Genomic DNA, 25,391 nt, shown 5'->3' with positions numbered 1-25,391 from the left:
GCCACACTCGTCGCCGCCTCCCCCGCTGCTTCCCCTGATGTGCCTCTTCCCCCGTTGGCGTAGCGCGAGTAGACCTCCCTGATGGAGCGCACGCACGACTGCACCTCCAAGTCGCTATCGAAGTTGAGGACCATCAGTGGGGTGCTCTACAAAAAAAAAAAAAAAAAAAAAAAAAAATCATCAGTTAGGTCACACGAAATGGTGTGCTAACGCGTAACCGCGATTGCTCAACTACTCCCTTTTTTTTTTTATCACTTCACCGACACACTCACCCTGTTCGTGACAAAGTAAAAATAAAGCGTCCTCCCGGAACCCCGCTTGGTCGTTATCTTGCACAGTGTGTGAATATCATACACGGCATAAATATTAACGACGTCTATTTTGACCTTCCTACGGCCACATGCACGAGAGGCTTCCTCACCCTTGGGAGGGCCGCTTCCTCCTCCTCCCCTTCTCATGTCGCTTCCTCCCCTTCTCATGCCACTTCCTCCCCCTCCTCTACTCATCGTCCTCTTCCCCTTTCCCCTCCTTCTGTTCCCATCGTTCCTCATCATTTTGGCATCCTTCGTGTACAAGCTATGGTAGTCGGAAAAGGAAAAATTCGGCTCATCGGACACACATGACGAGTAGGACGAGCTGTCACTCGAGAGAGAGCTACTAACAGAAGGACAATACTCCTCAGTCGACCCCGACAGGTTACTGTTAGAGACACTAAAATAAGTTTTGTAATAGCTGTAAGTATCTGTGATATGTTCCCTAGTGATGCTTCGAAGTACATATGGAGAGACACTAGCCCAGTTTATATCTATTCCACTTATTTTGTAAGAATCCATACTAAAGAGTATGTCCTTTTTCTTTAAGTCTTTGTGTTTGTGGATCAGCACCGTCTGCAATTCTTCTCCCGGTTCACATGAGAGGTACCACTTCTCTTGGTCCGTACCCTCCGTCGAGTATTCCTCCTTTTCTCTCAAGAAGTTTTTCGTGCCGATGTCTCCCAGGTGGGGGGCTTCCCCGATCTGCTCCACGCCCCTCGATGGGTTATACTTCTGAGTAGCGGCTTGTCCACACGTCTCACTTGCTGCTTTCTCACACCCATCACCTGCTTCTTCCTCACACCTCTCACCTGCTCCTTCCTCACACTCCTCCTCTGGGGCCTCGGTGGACTCCGCACCTCCGCGCCCCCCCGGCAGACTCACCTCATACAGGTAGGGCATGCCGTAGAGTATAAGTAGGTGATCGTAAATCATCAGCTTGCAAAGCCCCAGCTCAGGCTTGTTCTTTAGGCACGTGTTGCTCAAGATGAAGTCGTTCACTCGCTCGTCGGAGCTGTTGGCCATGTTGGCGGTGTTGGCCATGTTGGCGGTGTTGGCCATGTTGACAGTGCTGGCCGTGCTGGCGGTGCTCGCCGTGTTGGCTGCTCCCCCTCCTGCCGCGCCAAGGTAGCAGAGGTCTGCGCCGCCCCCCCCGGGAAGAAGCTCCTTCGCACGGGCACTGGGCAGAAGCTGCATGCTCCTCAAGTTGCTAAAGGGCAAGAAGGACATCTTGAAGGGGAGGCTAGAACCCATCTGGAAGGGGAGGTTAGAACCCATCTTGTAGGGTAAGTTAGAACCCATCTGGAAGGGGAGGTTAGAACCCATCTTGTAGGGTAAGTTAGAACCCATCTGGAAGGATAAGTTAGAATCCATCTGGAAGGATACGTTAGAGTCCAGCTTGTTACACTGCAGGTAGAGGTTCGGGTCGTTAATGGCAGTGCTGCCCCGTTTAATGCACTTGAAATACTTTACGTAGTGCACCAAGTTACTAATGATGTTGTTCGATCGGATGTTGTGAGGAATGAGGGGCTGGTATATATACGTAATGAAGCAACTGTACAGTTTGCGCTTGGGGGTGGTGCCCCCTTGTGTAGTAGCTCCCCCTTGTGTGGTAGCTCCCCCCTTGAGGAGCAAACTCCGGTAACACACAATATCAATGTAGGAATATAAACTGTAGACATCCGAGCTGGAGGAACAGCTCCTTTTAATTCCCTCCGGAGCGTGGTCGCTACCGATTGAGTGCCCCCTGTTGGGTGGGTCGTGCGGGGGTTCTGATGCGAAGTCCGCGAAGGAGTCCACCCTCCCAGCGGCTGACGCAGACGCAGCTTCCACCGCCGTGTGTGTCTCTCCTGCCGTGTGTTCCCACTCTGCCGCGTCACTCCTCCACTGACCATACGTGCATACGTTTAATTTCGCTTCTGTGCGATCATTCCCCAGTGAAGCAGTACACACTTCGTCTTCCCCCCCAAGCTGCTCCTCCTTCTTCCCATCGAGCGTGTCACTAACAGGTGGAGGACCCCAAGAGGTGCCTTCACCCCCCTGAGGTTGCACAGACGATGCTACATTCAACAGGTCGCTCTTCTTCCTATTACAATAATCGATGTAGTGATTTAAACTAAAGTAATGTTTCTTCACCTTGGCGTTATTGCAAATGTGCATGTCTCCTCCATTGGTAGACTCGCTGATCTTCTTCTCCGACACGAATGCACTAATGTGGGCCTCCTTTTGCAGATCACTTGGGAAAGTGCTCCCCCCTCCAACGCCATCTCCACCATGGGGAGAGAAGCTCTGACGATTGCCAAAGACACTAGTATCGTTAACACTACCCTTCTTCCTCTTAATATAATTTAACAGCCCCGAAAAACTGAATGCGGATCCTTCCACGCTGTCCTTCTTCCTGTTATGTCCTCCTCCCAAATAGGAAGAACCACCACCACTACTACCCTCCCCTTCCTTGCTCTTCATCCAAATGATGTGATCGTAGAAAGAAGAAAAAGAAACATCATCCCGCTCGTCACTCAGGAAGTAAAAAAAATTTTCAAAAATTGTAAAATTACTGTAACTCTCAAAAAAACAATCATCTAAAATTTTTTTTCGTTTTTCTAAAGTGCCTGTAGTCACATAGATAGCAGCTGTGATTTGGATGAAAAAATTTTTTTATCGTTTTTTTGTTCCCACCGAGAAGACATTCTTGTGTGTACAAGTGGGAGGCTTCTTCCCGTCCATGAGTAGATCTCTCATCGTTGGTATTTCCAGCATTGCTAAAGAAGAATGGACCCACTGAACTCATCCTCCCGTGAGACGGATCCAATCGCATCAAATTGTGATAGGAGTTTATCCCTCCTTCGATGATCGCCACCTGCCTCAGCTTCGTACGAAATAAGAGTTCATAGTAGAACCCACGCACGTATTTGGCGTTATCGAAATTGTCATCGTAGAGAATTATTACTTGCTTTTCAGGAGTTAAGACATCCTCGAAGCGAAAGCGAAGGCAGTCTTCATTACACAGGACCTTTTCCTTTATTAGCATGTATAAGTTGAAGGAGCTCGTGTTTAGGCTCTGTGTTTGCGCTTGGGAGGCGGCACACGTGGGTTCGGTCTTCGCCTCCGGGGGGGGGTCACCCGACATGCACTTCGATTCATCCTGGCCGGTAAGTTGGCCGGTAAGTTGGCGGCTCACTTGGCCGCTAACTTGACCGCCCCTCCTCCGGAGCTCCCTCTCCACCCTCGCAAGGTACACCCTCTTCATGTGGTGGCACGCCAAGCCGAAAGGCCTCGACAACACATCGTCGTCCGAGTGGTACCTCTTTTGACTTTTCACTTTCCTTTCCTCTACGTAGTTCATATTAACATGTTCAGACGTCTTGGAATTGATTTTGCCTCCTTTCGCTTTCCCGCTATTCGTTTTCCCGCTATTCGCCTTCCCTCCTTTCGCTCTCTCGCTATTCTCTCTCTCGCTATTCGCTCTCTCACTAGTCGCTCTCTCGCTATTCGCTGCCCCCCTGGAGGGTCTCCTCCTCGCGTAGATGCTACAAGTGAAGGCGTTCAAATCGACTTCCGCGTTTCTCTCCCCCCTGAGGAGGTGCAAGTTGGGGAATACCTCCTCCTCTCTGCGTTTCGCCCTCCCCAGTTGTTTCACCCTCCTCAGCTGTTTCGCCATCTCCAGCTGTTTCGCCATCTCCAGCTGTTTCGCCATCTCCAGCTGTTTCGCCATCTCCAGCTGTTTCTCCCTCCCCAATTGCTTCTCCATCTCCAGCTGTTTCTCCCTCCCCTTTGTGCCTCTCCCGCACCTCTTCTCGGTGTCCCTCCCTAGCACCGAGAAATCCAAGTAGCTCCCCCTTTCCACATGCACGCAGGCCACCCTCGTTAACAAAACATTATCGTCATAACTTAATGTACCTCTTAGGTTATATTTTTCCCTCAGCAGATGCGAGAATAGGAGTCCGGCATTTCGGGCGACCTCTCTATTTCCAAATCTTTTTAAAATGTGACAAATGGGTAGGGGTACTTGTCCCCGCTCCGTCTTCCGTTCCTTCCTCAGTTCCTTCTTCTGTTTCTTTCGCGTGTCCTGCGAGTCGATTTTGCCTGGAGGGGAGTAGACAGTGAGTGGAGCGTAGACAGTGAGTGGGGAGTATACAGTGAGTGGGGAGTAGACAGTGCGTGCCGAGTAGACATCGCATGCCGAGTAGACACCGCGTGGAGAGTAAACAATGCGCTGGAGGTGTAACTAGGGCGTCCAAATCGGGACATATATATAATGTGCACCTCCTCCTGTGCTCTCGATGGCTCACCACGCAAGATGTCCGCATAACCTTCAACCAACTCCACGCTGATCGAGTTCTTCAAGTGAAACGTTCGGAAATGCCTCCTCGACCGGATATCCAAAAAGACGTAGTTGTTCTTCCCTAGGGATATGTTTCTTTGTAAAAAGGAGGGGGAGGAGAGAGAACAAACAGATAAGTAAACGGGAACAACTCCACAAGTAAATCTGCGACGATGACATCGCTTCGAGGAACTGATTCCCTAAAGACTCTTCCTACTTTATTATTTCATAAGCATTCACAGACATGTAGTCGATGGAGTTGAAAAAATCCAAGAGGATTTCCTTCTTCTGATGACTGTTGGCGGAGTGTTCGCTTGTCAAATACATGAGCACATTTTTGATGAAAAATAATTTGTGCACAAAGGACACGGGCGTGTTGGCTTCAAGGAATTTTCCTAAAGACCACACCTTGGGGTGGCGACATGCAAATGGTGGTATGCAAATGGTGATGTGCAAATGGTGATATGCAAATGGTGATGAATACCGCTAGGGGGGAGTGACCACAGGGCATGATCATTCAACACACGGAGGGAAACAATCACGTCACACACACTCATCACTCATTGAAACGGAATACATGCATGTCCCCATCATATCAACGCGATTTCGCATCGCTTCGTTTCGCCTCGTTTCGCTCCGTTTCGCTACGTTTCGCTTCTCTTTTTTTTTTACCTTCTTCAAAAACTTTTTGTTGAAAATGTTTATTTTGCTTAACAACTCAGGTAAATTTGAACTATCGACGCATAAAAATATGTTTCTGCGCGGGAGGGGAGGAGAGATGTCAATGTCAGTGGTCATACGTGTGGGTGATACTACGAAGCGATTGGGGGGGAAGTGTGTGTTTGGGGAGTCTTCCCTGCTCTTGGACAATCAGAGCATAGAGTCCCACGAGCAAGCGGTGTAAACTCCCCACGAGAAGACTGTGCATGATCACCGCGCATAATCACCGCGCGTGGTCACCGCGCAAGCTCCCCGCCTACCTGTGCAAAATCAAAAGCGCCAGGGAAAAGAAGAAATAAAAAAACGGATTGCGCTCCAGCACAAAGATCAAATAAATGGCGTTCGAAATTTCCAAGTTGCTTTTGGACGCGAAGAGGGTTAAAAACCAAGAGGCGGCGTAAATTTCGGGGGACATCCTGTTCGTCTCTGCGGTGTTAGTAGGGTTAGCAGCGTTATCAGGGTTAGCCGCGTTATCAGGGTTAGCAGCGTTATCAGGGTTAGCAGGGTCAGCAGCGTTAGTAGTTTAGCAGCATTAGCAGCGTTAGTAGTTTAGCAGCATTAGCAGCACGCGGGGCGTTTTCCATTTGGCAACGCTTGGCATGATGCTACCCTTACCGAGCACCTCGGACAACACGGGGTCGTGGTACTTAATCAAAATTTTAAACAAGTAAAAGGATATTTGCAAAAAGAAGAACTCGTCGTCATAGTAAAACTCCTTCAAGAACCTGCACGTAGGGAACGTCACGTGGGGGCATGTAGGCACACGTGTGGAGCGCCAATAAAACGAGCCACACGCCGCAGACCGTTGGAGTGCGCTAGGGGGGCTCTTACCGATCGACGAAGCTCTGGAAGCAGAAGTAGACATCAACCAGGTTGAAGTATTTGCCCTTCAGGTAAAAGAAAAGGGCTGCGGGGGAAAAAAAGTAAAAAAGTAAAAAAAATATGAACAAGCGATGTAAAAATGGCTAGAAAAAAAAAGTAAAAAAGTAAAAAAAAATATGAACAAGCTACGCCAAAATGGCTAGAAAAAAAAAAAAATAATAGTAAAAATTATGAACAGGCAAGGTAAAAATGCACAAAAAGGGCGCAAGTGTGACACAGCTGAGCAACCAAACGAACGAGTAAGAAGACACGTATCGCTGTTCACGTGTGGGAACATACCTAAAACCTCGTTTAGCCCCTGTTTGTACTTGAATTGAAAATGGTTGCAGGCGTAATTTAAAAAAAGGTTAAAGAAGTAAATGGTCTTTTCGTTTTCTTTATTTATGCGTGTCCGGAATACGTCCAAGTCGACAATTTTCTGTTGGCGCGCGGGGGAGGGGGGGCAAGCACAGGAGTTATGAGGAGGGGGCATTTAGATGGCGATACAATTGGGCGTAGTCGCGCATTAGGCAAAGGAGCAGTCGCACATTGTGCAAAAGAGCAGTCTCCGTAAACAACGACGCAGTCTGCGTAGACAGCGAAGCCGATGCGATGGGCGGCAACTTACCTGCGTCGCCTCGTTCACGTTGGGATTCTTCAAATAAGACAGTAACAGGTACACGTCGTAGTTGAAGTTGTGAACATCTGTGGCCTCATTTTGAAGGAGGAATTTTTTGAAAATGATTCTTCTGTGGGGTGTAGAAGGGGGCGAGTGCAATATGGTTAACTGCAGCGAGTGTACAAAGGTTAACTGCAGCGAGTGTACAAAGGTTAACTGCAGCGATTGTACAAAGGTTAACTGCAGCGAGTGTACAAAGGTTTACTGCAGCGCGCGTTTCGTTCTTTTCACGTGTGCGTGCAGGGGGGGTAGATCTTCTCCGCCTGTCACCCCTCATCGTACCTTATCTTCGTGGGCACATAAAAGTTGTGTTTATATAAACACCGCAGCAACGTCTTCCGCATGCCAGCGCCATCTTCGCTCTTCAGTCGGTAATACTTCTCATTTAAGAAGTACACATCGTGTGTGGCGAATGAGTTGAAATGGTGATTGCAGTTTTGGCGAAGCTGTTGTGCTTCTTGCTCCTCCACTGCGGTGAACAAGGCCCGTATGTATTTCTCCTTTATTTTTCTCTTCTTCATTTTTGCGCGAGGGGCGGAGCAGCGGTGCTAAAGTGGACGCCAAATGTGCACTGCCCAGCGCGCTGCGGCAAATCCGCATGCCAGGCGAGGGATCCTTTTTGTAAATTCTCCAAAGCGTTTTTCAAATGCTACAGTTATGGCGAGGCCACAAATTAATCATTTTTGTTAATTTCTTGTGGATTTTTTTTTTAAAGCAGCTAATCTTCTTATGCGTAACTTCCTTCGTTAAGTAATTACAAAAATAGTGCGTCAAATTGGGGGCCAAAAATTTGGGCAGCTTCTTTCCCTCCACCCCCCAAATGGTTGACCTTGACGAGTGTGTGCAAGCGTATGTAAATGACTTGACCTAGTCATGTGCCTATTTTCGAACAGCACATAAATGTACAAGCGGATACTAGTCGCGCAGTGGAACAGTGGCAAAGTAGCGCACCCTGATCGTTGTAGTCCGCGTCACTGTCCTGACCATCCCCGCCATACTCGTCGTCCTCACCATCCCCGATATCCTCTTCGTCATCACCATCCCCGATATCCTCGTCGTCCCCACCATCCCCGCTGCCCACCGTTGAACCCCCCAGCCTGGAAAAATGAAAAACAAAAATAAACTCAAGAGATGCTTAGACGTAATGGGGCACCAAAAATATAGGCAACTCTGGAGAGAAACAAAAAAAAAATTTTAAAATAGGATCTAGTGCAACTCAGTAGAGCGCAAGGGCACATGCATGCACTGTGCTGCCTCCGCTCCTCCACTCTGTGACTCGACCGCTCTGTGAGTATACCACCCTGTGACTCTCCCCTTCCGCCACTGCGCCATTCCTTTCCTATAAAAAGTACCTTAGGAACAACAGAGACCGAATTGCCAAGGACCACGCCAAGCTGCTTCCGTGCAGCAAAGAAAGCGTTCTGTTAACATATCTGAAGGAGTTCCGAATTCAGGTTTATTCTTCGTAACGACGATCATGAGTGTTTCCACTTTCACTGTGTGCGTTTCTCTGTGTGTATGCATCCGATTAAATGACTACACATGATTGGTTGCACTGCTTCTGCTCAGCTTGCAGGGAAATACGATGCACATTTTTGCGAATTTTTTATTGATGAGTATGGAGAGCGTAGGAATATATGCTCCTCCATAATCCAAGTTTTTTTCCCCTTTGAGTAAGGCGCGTCGCGGGGTGGACTTTATCGGCGGTGCAGTATAGCTTGCTAGCGTTGCAGTATAGCTTGTTAGCGGTGCAGTATAGCTTTCTGGCGGTGCAGCATACGTTGCTAACGGTGCAGTCTTTCCTACTGGCGACCGCCCGCCCCCTCTCGCAGCAAAGGAAACAACTACAAAGAAATATATACCCTGATCAAGAGCTACTTCACGTTCGAAGTCGTGTTGAAAAAAAAAATAAAAACGCTGCTGCTTCCAAACGTGGCGCTGGTGTTCGACTGGAAGGTGTGTCTTGCCTTCCATGAGGAGAACACCCTCCCCCCAAATAGCAGGGCACGTCCTTCAGGGGAGTCGGCCCGGGTCCTATTCGACATGTGGAAAGCACAAGAAAAGCATACGCACACAACGTGTAGACTTACCAGGCCAACTTCGACCCAACTGCAGATCGCCGATTGCGCGGACTTGTGCACTATAGTGGTGTCCTCTCTGAGAAGTAAGTAAAGGGGCAGCGAAGTGGAGAGGTGGAGAGGTGGAAAGGTGGAGAGGTGGAGAGGCGGAGAGGCGGAGAGGTGGAGAGGCGGAGGGGAGGACCGACAGATCGGCATAGAGACATAGGCAACCCCCTCCCCGGCAACGGCCCCAACTCCTCCCATCCTTTTTTTTTTTTTTTCCCCCTGGCAGCAAAGAACTACGATGCGTACGTTGTGTGCGGCGAGGCCCCCTTCTCCATTTGCGCGAAGGACGACGTAATGAAGAAAAAAAAAAAGAGAGGAGTGATGGATGGATTGGCGGATGGATGGACTGGCGGACAGGCTGGTGGACGGGCTGGTGGACGGAAAGACCTGTCACGAACAGGGGGAATGCTGTCTGTGGGCATCCCCCCAATTGTCCTGACCCGTTCAGGCAATTCCCATCCACAACTTTGCTCCCCCCCGCAACAGAAAAAGAACCTCTGCGAATTTAATTTCAAAGAGTGGAAAAAGTCTGAAGGCAAGAAGGTAACTCGTTTGTTATTACCTGTTCCTAATCGACACGAAAGAAAAAGAAAAGGAAAAAAAAAAAAAAGTGATGAGGTCTCACAAAAGAGGTGCAACCCCCACGATCTGCGCAGGAGGATGCAGCGGAACTGTTGGACATAAAGGGGAAGAAGGCGAAGTATAGGAAACTCATGAAGATCGGCGTGAGAGCGGTACACACACAAAAAAAAGGGGCCCTCTACGAAGGGGCGAAGGGAGAAAAGAGGGGGGAATTGACCTTCCCTCCCCTCCCCCCTGCGCACATCGAATGTACGAAACGGTGTGTCGGTGAAGCGACGTGCCGGTGGAGCGATGTGCCGGTGAAGCGACGTGCCGGTGAAGCGATGTGCCTATCGACGTGCTTACCGTCCCAGGCAGGGGAACGCAAATTCGAAGACGACGGATCGAATGACGAGAAGGACCTCTACCTTCACATGTGGATACTCATAAAAAAAAGCCTAGATGTAAAAAAAGACGTGTTCATAGAAATGGGTTCAGGTTCGGTTGTCTCCTTGGACAAAAACACGCAAGGAGAAATTTGTCCAGATGTGAACTCCTACTACGACCGGCGGACGAACCTATTGGCACTCCCTCTGTCGACGCACTCTCCCTGTCGATTTACTCCCTCTGTCGATTTACTCCCCCTGTCGATTTACTCCCTCTGTCGATTTACTCCCCCTGTCGACTCACTCCCCCACACCCCAAAGGCAGGGAATACGACGTGGACGACTGCCCCTATAGGTCGATATTTTACCTGTGGAACGAGAAGAACATTTACGTAGGGGGGACCAAAAGGAGTGCACCTACGCAGATGTGCCACCATGGGTTAATGTGGGCCCGTATCTCCTGCGCAACAGCTCCGCTTCGTAACTGCTCCGCTTCTTAACCACTCCGCTTCCTAACCACTCCGCTTCCTAACCACTCCGCTTCTTAACCACTCCGCTTCTTAACCACTCCGCTTCTTAACCACTCCGCTTCTTAACCACTCCGCTTCTTAACCACTCCGCTTCCTAACCACTCCGCTTCTTCCCACCAAACCAATCGCCCTCCCCCCGATCGGTCAGGTAAACATCCGCAAAACGGAGGAAGTCGCCACGTTAGTTTCGGAGCTGCAAAACAGTGAGTACTTTGTTCCGGCCTTCTACGACCAGATACGGGCTAAGGTAGGGCGGTCGTCTGCGAAGGGGAATCTGTCACCGTTGGAGCGTCCACATCGACGCGTGTGCTAATACGTATGCCTATGCCTACGCGTGTACTCATATACATACCCATGTGACCACGTCTTGCACCTTCTGGCGTTTTCTTTCTTCTCTCCTGGAAGGCACTAACCCCCATTATCGAGAATCGGCTGTACAGAATTAGGAAAGACCGGTTTCTTTTGAAGTACCCGCAAGGTACGCCCTCTCCCCAGCCGTTTTGACTGCCCTCCCCCTTGGCGAAGTGCACTCAGCTGCTTACGAGGAAGATACGTATCTCCCCCCCCTGCAGGCAGCAACACGACATTTTACAAGAACTGTAAGAGGGACCAGTATGGGGACTTCCTGCAGGTGCGTTCGCCTCGCCGTCACGGTGAAGCGATTTACCGGTGAAGCGACATGCCGGTGAAGCGATTTACCGGTGGAGCTCTCCTACAGTAGGCTTTTCCCCTCCCCACCCCCTCGTTGCAGCACGACGGACTCACAGAGATGCACACACACTATGGAAATAAATTCTACACCAACGTTGAATCAGTCTGTTGTCTGTTCAAATACAGAAGGTGAGGGAAATGCCCACAGTGGGTCCCTGCAGAGGATGCCACCCCTACAGCTTCACTCCCCTTGGAGGAATGCCGTCACAAGAACAACTCTCATTCATGGAAACAGCTACACATGGATGCTAACTCCCCCCATGCACACACCCCACGCAGGGACGGAAAAAAAGCCAAGCTGTACTTTCCCAGAAAATTCAAAACAGTTGAATATTATGACAGTTGTGGTCACTACTTTTTGAGGACGCTCAGAGAAGTACGCGAGTGGGAGGGTCTCCAAAGAAAAAAAAAAAAAAGGAAAGAGGAGGAGGAGGCAAATGGAAATCCGTGCGAGAGGAATCTGTCCGAGTGTTCCCCATTTTGACACCCCCATTTTGATACCCCCATTTTGATGCCCCCATTTTGGCACCCCCCCTGCAGAGCATAGGGTTCTACTCCCACTTCTCCTTCTACCCAAATAGGTAATCAGCCGCGTGGCTACCGCGAAAATGCCGCCAAACTGTGCACGGATTATCCCCACAAGGACTCCTCTCCCCCCTTGTGCCGTTCCAGACCCGATGGATTGGTCCACTATCTAGAGGTTAACAGGAGGAAGAATAAGGCAGATCGGCCAAATAAGTGGCCATCAAAAGAGTAGCCAAACAGGAGGAGGAGGAGGAGGAGGAGGAGGAGGAGAAGAAGAAGAATGATGGTGATGGTGATGTTGATGGTGATGTTGATGCTGAGGCTGATGTTGATGCTGAGGCTGATGCTGATGCTGATGCTAATGCTGATGACTCCCCTCCCCCACACAAACCGCGTCATCTGGCCTACTCACCACAGATAAAAGACTCAAAAATTATGGAATATTTTTCCAACCGGAACGACCAGTATGTGTTCTGCAGTCTGCATCATTTATGGGGACTCTCCGATGGGGTAACTCCCCTGTACTGTTCTGTCCAATAAGTGCTCTTTTTTTTTTTTCCCCCCTTCCTGCCTCCCCCCCCCACAGAGTGACATACCGATCGATGTGTCTTTCTCCGAGCGTCAAAACGAATTACAAATTGCAGGTTTGTGTCAGTAGTTTCCGTTTGGGTGGTTCGAGACAGACGAGCTTTTCTTTCCCCTGCGTGTGCATAAATGGGCACGGATGGGATCCGATGCCCCCTTTTCGTTACTCTTTCCCCTGACAGATGTTCGACGGGAAGGAGTACTACGCGATAAAAATGGCTGTCAAGTATAAGGACGAGGTTAAAGGAGTGCGTGCACGAGGGAAGGTGCGCCCCAACAGGGGCACTCTGATGGGCACTCACATGTGCGCTGTGTATGCATGTCCAAGTGTATGCTTCTCCCTGACTGTGTCCCCTCCCCCCCCTTACAGCGCCGCCACAACGGAATCAAAAAGAAAATATTCCTCATCCCAGAGAACAAAATAATCCTCGTGTACTACAACAACTGCAACGAGATAAGTAACACCGTCGAGGTTTATGAGAAGCGCATTTGGTACAACCAGGACACGGAGGAGGTACTCGCCATGCGACAAGGGTTATTTTTTAACGACAGAAATGGGCACACAGAAATGGGCACGCAGAAATGGGCACATAGAAATGGGCATATAGATATGTGCTCCTCATGTGTGCTCCACAGAGAAGCAGCTAAGTCCTTCCCTCGCATTTTCCATGTGACCCCCCCATCTGTCATGCTTTTCCCCCCCGGATAACCCTCAGAACGAAGAAATAGTGACGTACAAAAAGAATTACGTGTACAAGCACTTTGTAAATTATGGGGATCCTCTTCAGAAGGAGGTAAGCGGGTTGACAAGTGGAGGTCAGATTTAAAGGAGAGGAAGGGGACGATGGAAACGCTGTTGAAGTTTCTCCGACATTGTGTGCAGAATTTTATGCACACCTTTCATCATACCGATTTTGAACTACACTTAAAGTGAGTTCATAATGCACCCTTGCTTCCGCTCCGACAGAGCCTATATCTGCTGAGGGAGGAACGAAGCCTTTTTGAAGACATCGAGAGAATCTACAAAGGAGTTATCTGTGCCATCAGGAAGGTAATTAAAAGGTGCACATTTTCCTTTCCGTTTCTTCTTCAAAATATCAGTTCGATGGTTCATTCAGCAGGTGCTGTCCCCTTCACAGGAAAGAAGCCACATGAAAGAAACGGAAGAAGAGTACCAATACAAGGCAGAAAATATTACCAACAGAAATGAAATGATATATCATGACAATGAAAAAATGGAACAGTTTAATAAAAGCGTAATCGAAGATGAGATGAATGTGTTCAATTTTTACAATAGCTATCCTTGGGATCAGCACGTGGAGGTGTCCATGAATAATTCGTTTTTTTTGTCCAAGAGGAAGATACTTAAAATTGAATGCGCGTGTGACGAAATAGCATACGTCTCCTCGGAGAAGGGGCAGGAAATGGCACGCTCTGCATTGCGCCAAGGGGTAAAAAAAAAAAAAAAAACAGGACATGGCAGGGCAGCTTCGTTCGGGGTTACTCCTCGTTTGCCTTGTGCGATAATGCCGCTTCGCTGCAACTCTACTGCACGGAGGCACCAATACACCGTCGCTCCGCTCCTTTCCCCCAGGCTGATAAAGCACTCCCCACCCGCACAGGTTAGCCACTTCGGACATAAAGGAGCCACCAAAGCGCATCTAAAAGCGCAACTAAAAAGGGCAACAAAAAATATGCCCCCATAGGATACATCTTTACATATCTTCTGTGTTTGCCCATTTCAGGAGACCCAGCTGAGCGAAGTTTTAAACTCGCGAAGCCGTCAGAGGGGGAAAGCGGTCAAGTAAGTAGCCCCCTTCGTGTCCGAAAATACATACTTGCTCATTTGTCTCCCTTGTTAAAACCTATTCATGTGGACTCTCTCCCCCAACGCCTGTGTGCAATTGCAATTCCGCAGAATCGGGGAAGCATGAAGTTATCCATTTTGGAAGACAGGTTGTCCAAGTACAAACAGGAGCTGTCCGAAATGAAGGTAGCCAACCACAGAGAGAAACAAAACGCGCTTACGAATTAGCCAACAAAGGGGCATGGGCATCCCGCCACCCCAAATGCGTGTGTACAGCATGAACTGGACAAATTACACATGTACGGTTTTTTTTTTTTTTTCATCGGGGGGGTAACAACTCCATATGCCCTTTTGGCAGGACATGGACGACCCATCCAACTTGGAAGATGTGGAAAGGATAAGGAAAAATATTAAGTTCACTGAAGATAGAATTTATCACTGCCGAAAAAATTAGCACTTTGTTTCTCCCTCCACTTATGTGTTCTCCTTTGGTGGGGGAAGTGGGCCGCCTTTCCCTTACGATAGCTATTTTTTTTTTTATGAACGGTCAGGCAAATTAGCAGCAAAAATAGCTATTTTTATCCCCTTTTTACCTGACCGTTCATAAAAAAAGCAACATATGCAGCACATTTTTTTTTTTTTTTTCATGGCACAAAAATTCGTAACGCGGTGTGCAATGGTAACCACGCAAACATGTGTACAAATCTGTATGGAAAAAGTGGCACATTTGGTGAAGCAAAAACACAGCAGCAGGGTTGGCCACACATACGTATGTGTAAATGTCTAAGCGAAGATATTTTTCCTTCCCCCCGAGGTGTTCCGCTTTGCTGAATTTACAGCCCAGGATCGACACTGCAACGTTGCTAGCTTTGTAGTTCTGCGTAGTATGCGCAGTATGTGTAGTATGCGTATTATGTGTACTATGCGTACTACGTGTAGTATGTTTTTTTTTTGTCTTCTTTTTGTCTTTTTTTGTTTTTTTTTTTGCTTTTTTTTGCCTTTTTTGCCTTTTTTGCCTTTTTTTGCTTTCTTTTTCCTTCCCGCTGGAGTGTTCCACTTTGCTGATGTTACCCCCTGAAGGGAAGGCCAACTGACGGCCGCCAAACAGCAAATCACAAAGCACGCCATATTAGCGTGCCACACCAGATATGCACAAGGGGGAAATTGGGAAAACACACAAAGGAAGAAAAAGACTTCAACTTAGCGTTAACGTGAGCAGCTAAGAATAATTCTGCGCTTTTTTTTTTTTTTTTTTTCTCGTTGACTGTCCACATGGGAGTATTTTTGAAACCCCCCAGTTTGTGCTAATGCAGAGGAGGGCATGTTTCGCACAATTACTACTACTTACTGCGCGCGTTTGTCACTAACGGAGAAGCAAAAAAAAAAAAGGATCAACTCGCACGAACGAGGTGACCTACGGGGGGGAAGACATTCAGCATAGCATTTACTAAGTTAGGAAAGTGATCCTTAAAGTGCGCCTTAAAGTGTGCCTTAGATCAGTGGGCGCTGTGTTCAGCTCGGGGGGTGACGAAGTGTCCTCCTTTGGCCATCCCGCTGGCACTTACAAGTAGGAGCATTTTTCGTTTCTTCTGACAGCTGGTGTGCAGAGGATCTTGGCCCATTTGCCGACCACCCCAAGGGAGACACAGTCGAATGGGTGAGCAGTCAAAGCCTGTTGCCTTCATTTTGCCTCTCAGAAACGACATCGTCGCGTAAACCGTTGCGTAAACCGTTGCGTGGTTACACTTAGCGTGCCCCCAACGATTTATATTTTATGCGTGGCGAAGACAAGCACAGGAAAAAAAGAGACACAAGGTGGACAGAGGCGCAGGAAGAAGACCACACAGGGACGTATGCGCACGACAGGGACGTATGAACACGCATATACATATGTACCCTTCCGAAGAGGCACTTTCGAACTGCTTACCATTTTCGGGGGGGCATTCCAACGCTCGGGGATTCACATCAAGGCAAATTCCCCCTCCCCCCCTTGAGGTGGAGAAAAAAAATCTGACTTAAGATGGCGTCTCTACAGCTTAAGAGTAATGAAACGTTTTACTATTCGAATATATCCAATATGGGGGAGGACAGCGGGAAGGGATCGACGAACGGTGCAGGTGCACCGAAAACAGACGGATCTTGTGAAAGAAAGGACAGTGAGAAGGTGCACTCGGACAAGTATGTGTGGTGCTTCTACAATAACATGTACAAGAAGATGGAGATTTGCAGATTTAGCGAGTCGGGAAAGGATTACACCCTTAAGAGTTAGACAAAAGAAAAAACTGAGGCGCCGTCGCAGTTACGTTCATTCTTGGAGCCGCTAATAACTACGAATGGGAGTAGCTACCCGCATTAGCCCTCTACCAACACTCTCCCCCTCATTCGTTGACACATATGTGTTTTTTCCCCCTTTGCCTCCCTGCAGGAAAAGGAGAGACCCTGGAGAACGTCCCCGCAGAGAAGGTCACCCCGTGTCTGAAGGAGCACATCCAGCTAGACAGCGAAAACAATATCGACATTATACAACTGAATGAACCCAATGTGATAGAGAATTTAAAAAACCGATACGCGAAGAATAAGATATATACCTTCCATGCATCCCTCCTCTTGGCCATCAACCCGTATAAGGAAATAAAGGGGCTCTACGGTGTGCAGAGTATGAACCGATATTTGAACAAGTTTGGGAGGGGCTGCTTGGGAAGAGGCAGGAACAACGACCACAGTGATAAGCGTAGCGGGGGCGGCAAGACCGATGGTAGGACCAATCAGCGCTTCGACGACCCGAGCGCCCCTGCGCACATCTACGACATCGGGAACATGGCCTACAGAAACATGGTGCTGAAGAAGAAGAGACAAACAATCGTCGTCTCGGGGCACAGTGGAAGTGGGAAAACCGAAAATTGTAAAATTCTGTTCAAGTACTTCCACTACATTTTCTTCCACAAGAATGGAGGGCGCGGGGAAGGAGAGGCGGGCGAGCAAGGAGAGGAGGACGGGAAAGGAGAGGCGGATGAAGCAGCGGAGCGCCCAAGCACACAGCCGAGTGAACTCCTTTCAGCAGAGCTGCTTCACCCGGGTGATCCGAGCGGAGACGCAAACCGCCAACGGATTGACAAACTAATATATATTAACAGCATAATCGAGGCCATGAGTAACGCTAAGACCATCAAGAACAACAACAGCAGCAGGTGCGGACGAATCAACGATTTGGTGTTTGAGGAGAGGAACAGGACAGACGAAACCATTTTCAATTACTGCTTCTCTAACATCAAAATTTTTATCCTCCTGCTTGAAATCAATCGGTGCATCAGTCACAACAAAGGTGAAAGGAATTTTCACATTTTTTACCAAGTCGTTAGGGGGTTGACCGATGCGCAGTTGGGTCAGAGGGGACTGGTGAGAGATGTTCATCGGTACAGGCTTCTCAGTGGTGGTACCCATGGGGAGGATAGTCCTAGTGGTGAGTCTACCCTTGAGGAAGAAAGGAAAGACGAGCATAACTTTCAGCACTTGGTGAACGGCCTGAGGTACATACAGTATGACGAGGGTAGGATAAGTGAGCTTGTAGATGTGATCGCTGGGGTGATTCACTTGGGGGAGATTGATCCGGGTGGGGCGGGAGAAGATGGGGGATTGGCTAGTGAGGAGCGCGGTGAGTCGAAGCTGGGGTCGAGGCTGGGGTCGAGGCTGGGGTCGAGGCTGGAATCGGAGTTGACATCAGAGTTGAAGTCGAAGCATGAAGCTCAGCATGAGGCTCAGCATGAGGATCAGCCGGTGCAGCTGGGGGGGGAGGCCCCTAATGGAGACAGCTACCAAAACGCATGCGCCTGTTTGCGATTGCCAATTGCCGATCTACAGAACATGATAAGGTTCAAATGCATCCACGTCTCGGGGGAAAGGATCAGGACCCATCGGAGTAGAGACAATTCGATGTACACTCTCCACAGCTTGATAAAGGTGATATATAAAAACCTATTTAGTAAAGTCGTGAGTGACATAAATCGGACGCATCTGTCTGGGAAAGAGAGTGAACAAATTATGAACGAATCTGTGTACGCAAGGAATAATCACATAATTTCGATTCTGGACCTATACGGGTTCGAGGAACTAGCTTCCAATGATTTTGAGCAGCTGTGTATCAATCTAGCTAATGAAAAATTAAATAATTACTACATTATGAACGAAGTAGAGAAAGAGAAACTCATCCACAAGGAAGAAAATATCCTTTGGGATGATGTTCCTATTCCGAATTACAAAGAAACGATTCAGTTTGTGGAAAAATTATTTTCAAATTTGGATGATATAACAAAGTTGAGTAGTTCTGGGCAGAAGAAAGTGGATGAAAATTTTTTTTCCTACCTTTTAAATAATGAGAGGAGTTACCTGGAGAAGGGTACATACGGCTTTGTCAGCAGCAAGGACGGCTCCTACACTGATAGGAGGCACAGTGTGCAGAGGAATGTCTTCTTTGTGAAGCACTACGCGGGGTGCGTAACCTACACGGTGAATGATTGGATAAAGAAGAACAGCGACCGGGTTGAAGCGGAGATAGAGGAGTTGATCGCCCAGTCGGGGAACTGGTTCCTTCGCGGGGGGGGAGCGGTGAGTGAGAAGGGCGAAGCGGTGAGTGGGCATGGTGAACCTCTGAGGGGGCATGTCGAACCGCTGAGTGGGCACGGTGAACCGCCCAGGGGGAACACCCAAACGGAAGCAACAACCGCATCCCCGTTTCGGGGCGAAGTAAGTGTGGGCAAATTACAAAACGGGGATGGCATAACCCAGCGAAGAGTCGGGAATGTGCGAAGTGACGCGAACTGTTTTTTGGCCTCTACAAGAGGTGTGGGGGTACCCACCACTAGGGAGAGTAGCCATACCACATGCAATAAGAACGTCCTTAGTGTTAGTAAAAAGTATATTAAGGAACTGGACAAGCTATTCTCAAACATGGAGAAAACGGACCTACATTACATTAGGTGCATACTTCCAAACGAACAAATGAAGAGAGATAACTTTAAACGGAGACTGATCTACACGCAGTTGAAACAGTGTGGAGCGATTGAAATGGTGAAGATAGTAAATAGAGGGTTGTCTCACAAGGTACTGAAAGGAGAGCTCCTACACAGATGTGAGAGAGATGTTCCGAAAAAACTGCAGCATTGTAGGAGTGACGATATTGTTTATTACTTCATGAGATTATTTGACGAGACAAACAGCTTTAAGTTGGGAACGAATTACATTTTTATGGGATCAAGTGTGTACACAGATGTGTATGGGTATTTGTATGGTGATCACTATCATCAGATCAGCAGTCTTTCCTTGGAGAACGAGAGGGAGAAAAAAATCCTCAAAGAAATAAGAGCTATGCGGTTTTGGAGATGCGTATCGGTGGTAAAGATACACAACTGGTTGAACAGTCACTATAGGACCTACTTGAATAAAAAAAAAAAGATGAAGGAGAAGGCCTGCGATTATATGTTTAAAGCTTACTTAGTTTTCAAGACAGTGATGAGTGTGAAGAGGAGCCTGGGTTACAACGTCCGTCGTTTGCAGAGGGTGCTGGCGCGCAAGGCGTATGGGGGGTTCTTCAAGCGGGTGCGCGCGGTGGTGAGGGGGAAGCACAAGAAGGGGGGTACTTCGTTGGGCGGGGCAGTGCGTTCGAAGGTTGGTGCGGAGGGGGGCAGGAAAGGAGTCTCGAAAGAGGTGGCTGAAGAAGTCGCGAAAGAGGTGACTGAAGAAGGCACGAAAGAGGTGACTGAAGAAGGCACGAAAGAGGTGACTGAAGAAGGCACGAAAGAGGTGGCTGAAGAAGGCACGAAAGAGGTGACTAAAGAAGGTACTAAAGAAGGCAATAACGTAGTCCCTGATGCATGCACTAAAGTAACCCCTGATGCATGCACTAACGTAGCCCCTGACACGGGCGCCAACGGGCTCGGCCGCGTGGCACCAGAAATTTTTGTGGCCACCCCGGACAACTACCACCACGTGTACAATGACATCGACTGGGTCGTGGTGTTCCGAGAGAAGCAGGTGCACCTGTACAGTGTCTCTTACGCCTTTGAGCGTGTGTGCAAAAGGTACCTCCCCGATTTTGACGCAGTCACGGTGAAGAAGCTTCCTTGGGGAGGAGGTGACTATCCCTTTGCACAGTTCGGGACAGACAGACACATGCCTCCCCCCATTCAATGCATCGGTCAGCATCCCCTGTACAAGAATACGTTTCTATCGGTGGATTCCAACTTAGCTGTGTGTATCTTTACCTACCCAACATTGGACTCTATTAGGAGTTTCCTCAAAAGGAAGATCGAGTTGATGAAGCGGGGAAGCGAGGACATACCGAGCACGTACCTGCCGCAGTTGCATCGGAGTAGGAGATTTGGAGGCCCCTCGGGGGGGACATCATCAATGGGTACAACCACAAAGGAAAGTCAACCAGGTGAACTCTTCAGCGAAGAAAACCTTAACATGTTCATGCATATGTACAAGGGTGTGTATGTGCTGAGTTCGCTGGGCAAGTCAGCAGGGGGGGCCGAAGTGATGGAAGAAGGGGAAGCGGGACGATGCAAGCAAACAACGCGAACGGCGCGAAGAACGAGAGAAGAATGCACCTTGCTGAAGCGAATAAACAAAGAGGAATATATCGAGGAGCAGATATACACAAATCCATCATTTAAAATACTGAAGGTCTCCTTCCTCCCCACAAGCCTTACCCACTTCATGTGTCTAGCCTACTCACAAATAGGACAGGACCATTACTTGTTGGTGACCATAGTGAACTGCTTCTCCAAGCCGATCTACAGTTACACAACGAAAATTCACATCAGTAACGTTATCGAGAATGAGCAATTTAGGAAGCTCTTTTTACAATTTTGTGGAGACTCTCTTTCTAGTGGTGAAATAGAATCGATGTGGAGAGACCCCGTGGAGAGGGAGGAACTTCACCTAGGGGAGAAAAAGGAAGAAAAAAAAGAAGACGTAGAGAAGTATCTCAGTACAATAAACATGACCGTAATTAGCAACTCGCATGTAGTCATTCACGGAGCTTGTCTTCTCATCCTGGTGGAAGTACAACGTTACGATATAGGCTGTTCACAGGTGGGTCTACGAGAGTATGAGTGCAAATTTTTGCGAGTGGTATTTAACCTGGCCTGCTTTGAAGTCTTTAGCCACGTGTGTGACGAGCACCTGGGGAAATTGTCACACGATTTGAAGCACAGCTTGGTTGTTGATGAGTTGCACGGGTGGGGGGAGGAGCGGCAGAAGGGGTGGGAGCGGACGAAGAGGGAAGACCAGGGGAAGAATACTCGGATTTGCCTGAACGGGTCAGGCGATCCTGATACTTCTGCACATTTGGGTGGACCGCGCGACGAAGTGGGGAAGCAGCTCAACGAAGTGGGGAAGCAGCTCGACGAAAGGGGGGCGCATCTAGACGAAACGGCCGCGCAGGAACCGCCGCGCCAATGCTCCTTCTATGTATTTTCCCCACGGGGCCAAATATACCTGTTGACGAATGGCGGGCAGGGGGGCTCCTCTGGGGAGCTCTTTCGCCACGGCCCCTGGGGGATTCGCAAGTTCGCAGTGAGGCGGTCAAGGAGGGGGGAAGCAACGTGGGAAGGGGCAAATGAGGAGGGGGAAGGCATGAGTGAAGGCGTGCGTGAAGGTATGAGTGAAATCTTGAGTGAAAGCGTGCGTGAAGGCGGGGGTGAAGGCGTGGGTGAAGGCGTGCGTGAAGGCGGGGGAGACGCCCCTCCGTGCAGCTACTACGGAGTCTTTAACATGAACATTAGCTACTTTTACAAACAGGAGTACTACAAAAGTAGCGTGACGTTGAACCCTTCTGTCCAGGCGACGATTAGAAAATATGTTTGCAGTCGGAAGGAGGCAGTCATGGGGGTCAGTCGCTGCATTAGCAGATCTTTATTCCCAGATGTGTGCATTTTGCGTGAATGGAAGGGTAGGCTTTCCGGGGGGGTGAAGCGGGACTGCCTTTACTACAGCTTAAGGAATGGTGGGGAGGCCATGACTCTGTACCGTGGGGAGGACATGACCCTGTACCGTGGGGAGGGGCACTCGGCGCCCCTTCCTGACTCGACGTAAGACGCGCCCCGTGAGGGCAACGATACCTCCGCGAGAGAAAAAAAGGAAAATAAAATGGGAGAGAAAGAAATACCTGTACTAGTGTGTACATGTATGTACGTGTGCATGAATCAACCCACCTACTTACTTCTATGTGCACCGTTTACCGATTCACATTTGCCCTCCCTCTCCTCCTGCCCCCTTTTGCACCCGCAGGAACGACCCGACCTACACCACCCGTGCCTGCAGCCCTCTGGGTCAGTTGGACACCCTGTTGCTTCTAGTAGGGAGAGAAAAAAAAAAAAAAAAAAAAAAAAAAAAAATGGGGCATCACCCCAGCAGAGTGCCCCTTACCCCAGTGGCAACACACCCTCTTTGTAACGCATTCAATTGTGCCTATTACCCCAGTGGAAATACCCCCCTTTTGAATGCCCCCCTTTTTTAACCTCTTCAATTCCCCCCTTCGCAGAAACGCAACAACAGGGATGGTTCCTACGCACTGGAGTTCTTCAACATAGTGAGTGGAAAGGGGAGAGTGGTTCCCCTGGAGTGAGTCTTCACGGGAGGGGGACTTCGCGGGGGCGTGCCTTCGACTCTTCGCCTTTCCTGAGTTAACATTCGCTGCGTCTTCTTTAACGTGCCATTTGACCGTTTTGTAATTATTATTTTGTTTCGCTTTTTTTTCTTTTTGGCACATATCGGGAAAGGCACTCCCGCGGAATGGGCTCTAGACGATCCTCTGGCGCGAGATGGCGGCCGCGATGTTCTGTCGGAAGGCGGGCACGTCGGCCATTGGCCGCAGGCAGTGCTCTTCGTGAGTGCCTTCTGGGGCGTCTTCTAGAGGGTCTTCTAGAGCGTCTTCTGGAGCGTCTTCTGGAGCGTCTTCTGGAGCGTCTTCTGGATCTTCTTCGTGAGTGCCCTCGTGAGTGCCTTCTGGAGCGTCTTTGCCACCCTTCCCCTTTCCGTCCGAGGAGACGTCCCTGATGACAAAATCCCCAACTGATTCATCAAAGCAGAGTTTTTTATTCAAATACACATATCGCTTTTTCTTTGTAAACGTCCCTTTCAGTTCGTTAATTAAAATTTCGTGGCTCAAATTTGAGGGAGGTTTGTTTCCATGCGGGTCGGCACTGGGGTGGGGAGAACATCCCCCCTCGATGTGTCTCTTGTTCGTTTCGTTAGCATTCCCGCACGATGCAATGTGATTGCTCATTGGTCCATTAATGTAGGTACCCTCTGTGCAATCTTCCTCTTTTTGCGCTCTTTGGGGATGCCTCTCTTGGGAGGAGTGTTCATGTCCCGCCGAGGCATCTTCAACGGAGGTACTCCTCCTCACTCGTCGCTTCATCTTCCCCTGCGTTGTCTCCTCACTGGTTCTACTCTCATACAAATAAACGGCATACGTCAAGCTTCCATCCCTTTGTTGTTCCTTCCTTTGCGAGGTGGGATCACTATTTGCAGTTTCTCCCCCCGTGTGACTGCTTGACGGTTCCGTTTCGTACACTTCCTTCTCCCTGAGGGGTTCATACGTAGACACAGGTTCTTCGTGGCTAGGGAAGTCCTGCGTCTGCTTTGGATTCTGCTTCACCAACGTTTTAGATGCATCCCTGGGTTGTTTACCTTTGATTCGATTGATCATGTTCAGGCAGAGGCGCAGTTTGGTTTGCAACTCGTCGTAGATGTGGAGCCGTCCATCAGAGTGCTCATCATCATGGGGGTGATTGGCCTCTTCACAGATGGGTGTTTCCTCCCCTGCCAGGTCCTGACTCATGAGCGCTATCGATTCGATGAGGAGACAGAACAGCTCATCTGATGCATCTCCCCCCTCGCAACATCGCTCGTATAGCTTCTTCTTTTCCAGGGCATGTATGTGATGTGTCAACATGACGAGGCTTCTACACAAGCAATAAATAGACATGGTGGTTAAGAGGACGAGGTGGAGACAGGAGAAAGCTCTCCTTGCTATGTGTTGGACTAGCTCACAAAAACGATGAAGAAAGGAGAAGCATTCACTGCGCATCATTATTTTATACTCCCTTTCATATTTCACCTTGTACAGGGCGCGTATGTTTTTGTAGAGGGTCTGTTCGGCTGGGCAGGGAAGGTAGCGCTCCGGTTGGTTAAGCTGCCCCTCCCGTTGGTTAAGCTGCTCCTCCCCTTGGTTATGCCGCCCCTCCCGCTGGTTATGCCGCCCCTCCTCTTTGTCGCTCTCCCCGGGGTGGCCCAGCAGCGCGACAAACAAATTGAGGTAAGCCCCTCGCAAGACCCACAGATTACTCACCCTCCTGGGAGTCGACATAAGCTCTGTTTTTTTATTTATATCCTCAGGAAAGAGCAGTCCACTGCATGGGGTCCCATAAAGGAAGAAGTACACACGGGTAATCCATTTCATCATTCCTTCTATGTTACTATACACAGCATCAACCATTGGACGTACTGTTTTGAAATTCGATTTATTGCTTCCCTTTTTTCCTCCACTATGGCGCATTTGGAGGAGAAGCACCTGGATCAGTTGCTGAAATACTTCTCCGTTTTTTCGGTAGAGGAAGCTGATGAGCACAGTGCCTACTGCGTGTTTTAACCACTTGGACAAAAAAAAGAGAAGGAGTAGTTTGGCCAACAGGGGGAACCTCACCGATAGGGGGATTAGAAGGTAGGGGAGCTTACGGAGGGGGGACTCGCCCCCAACCGCCGTTTGGTCACCCCCTGTTGCCGTTTTTTTTTCACTTCCTTTTATCGGTGTCTTTCCCGGTTGGCTTTCCTGTGCGGGGGTGAAGACACCTCCCTGTGCGTTCCTTTTATCCTCCCCCTTTTCCATTTCGCCGTTCGATCACAGCGCGTTTTGCACGTTTGGAGTTTTGCTCAGTGAGTAGGTAAAGTCTCATGGGTGGAGCGGCCTACCGCACGAGTGGGAAAAAAAAAAAAAAAAAGGGGAGCCACACATGGGGTGACACGCAAGGGATGCATGACACGAGTGTAATGCTGACGTGGTGACGAGGTGACGTTCCGACGCTGCGACGCGTTGGAGTAGCTTCCCTGCTACAGAGCTCCTGGGGAGGAAACCAACTCACTGGGACACGTGTCCCCTTCCTAACTCGAAAAAATGACCCTCGTAACGTTCACCCCAGAGCCACATAATTTGTTGTAAACTACTTCGTTCTCTTCGCACATTTTGTAATTCGCCTGAATTAT

General features: G+C 49.1%; 4 protein-coding genes across 4 annotated transcripts in view; 2 read left to right on the top strand and 2 right to left on the bottom strand.

The window, feature by feature from the left end:
• Positions 1-7,416, bottom strand: part of PCYB_145560 (hypothetical protein) — a gene marked incomplete at both ends in the record, with an annotated part of 7,562 nt that extends 146 nt beyond the window's left edge. Inside the window, 12 exons of the mRNA XM_004225027.1 lie at positions 8-146; positions 777-2,944; positions 2,991-3,372; positions 4,578-4,731; positions 4,853-5,043; positions 5,308-5,392; positions 5,616-5,714; positions 5,985-6,080; positions 6,187-6,262; positions 6,517-6,655; positions 6,845-6,965; positions 7,178-7,416. Coding sequence (XP_004225075.1) covers positions 8-146; positions 777-2,944; positions 2,991-3,372; positions 4,578-4,731; positions 4,853-5,043; positions 5,308-5,392; positions 5,616-5,714; positions 5,985-6,080; positions 6,187-6,262; positions 6,517-6,655; positions 6,845-6,965; positions 7,178-7,416 — 3,889 coding nt within the window. The remainder of the gene's footprint in view (positions 1-7; positions 147-776; positions 2,945-2,990; positions 3,373-4,577; positions 4,732-4,852; positions 5,044-5,307; positions 5,393-5,615; positions 5,715-5,984; positions 6,081-6,186; positions 6,263-6,516; positions 6,656-6,844; positions 6,966-7,177) is intronic.
• Positions 7,417-7,715: 299 nt separating this feature from the next.
• On the top strand, positions 7,716-14,312 carry PCYB_145550 (hypothetical protein; the record flags this gene model as incomplete). The annotated part of the gene is made up of 24 exons (XM_004225026.1): positions 7,716-7,748; positions 8,245-8,349; positions 8,465-8,568; positions 8,728-8,851; positions 9,011-9,059; positions 9,248-9,564; positions 9,678-9,746; positions 9,957-10,080; positions 10,290-10,360; positions 10,647-10,745; positions 10,904-10,976; positions 11,071-11,129; positions 11,250-11,338; positions 11,489-11,585; positions 11,750-11,790; positions 11,882-11,909; positions 12,152-12,198; positions 12,321-12,378; positions 12,502-12,558; positions 12,690-12,833; positions 13,036-13,113; positions 13,287-13,370; positions 13,459-13,770; positions 14,238-14,312. Coding segments are annotated over 24 exons (2,337 nt in total), but the record flags the coding sequence as incomplete, so codon positions are not given.
• Positions 14,313-16,146: 1,834 nt separating this feature from the next.
• On the top strand, positions 16,147-22,220 carry PCYB_145540 (myosin D; the record flags this gene model as incomplete). The annotated part of the gene is made up of 2 exons (XM_004225025.1): positions 16,147-16,390; positions 16,552-22,220. 2 exons carry the CDS (start codon positions 16,147-16,149, stop codon positions 22,218-22,220), a joined length of 5,913 nt encoding a protein of 1,970 aa, XP_004225073.1.
• Positions 22,221-23,259: 1,039 nt separating this feature from the next.
• On the bottom strand, positions 23,260-25,017 carry PCYB_145530 (hypothetical protein; the record flags this gene model as incomplete). Its single annotated transcript, XM_004225024.1, has 1 exon — positions 23,260-25,017. A coding segment is annotated over one exon (1,758 nt), but the record flags the coding sequence as incomplete, so codon positions are not given.
• Between the last annotated feature and the right edge of the window lie 374 nt (positions 25,018-25,391).

The sequence above is a fragment of the Plasmodium cynomolgi genome, chromosome 14, assembly GCF_000321355.1.
Source record: "Plasmodium cynomolgi strain B DNA, chromosome 14, whole genome shotgun sequence".
NCBI classification, from domain to species: domain Eukaryota; phylum Apicomplexa; class Aconoidasida; order Haemosporida; family Plasmodiidae; genus Plasmodium; species Plasmodium cynomolgi.
Note: the sequence above shows the minus strand (reverse complement) of the source record. Positions and strands in the feature narration are given on the sequence as shown.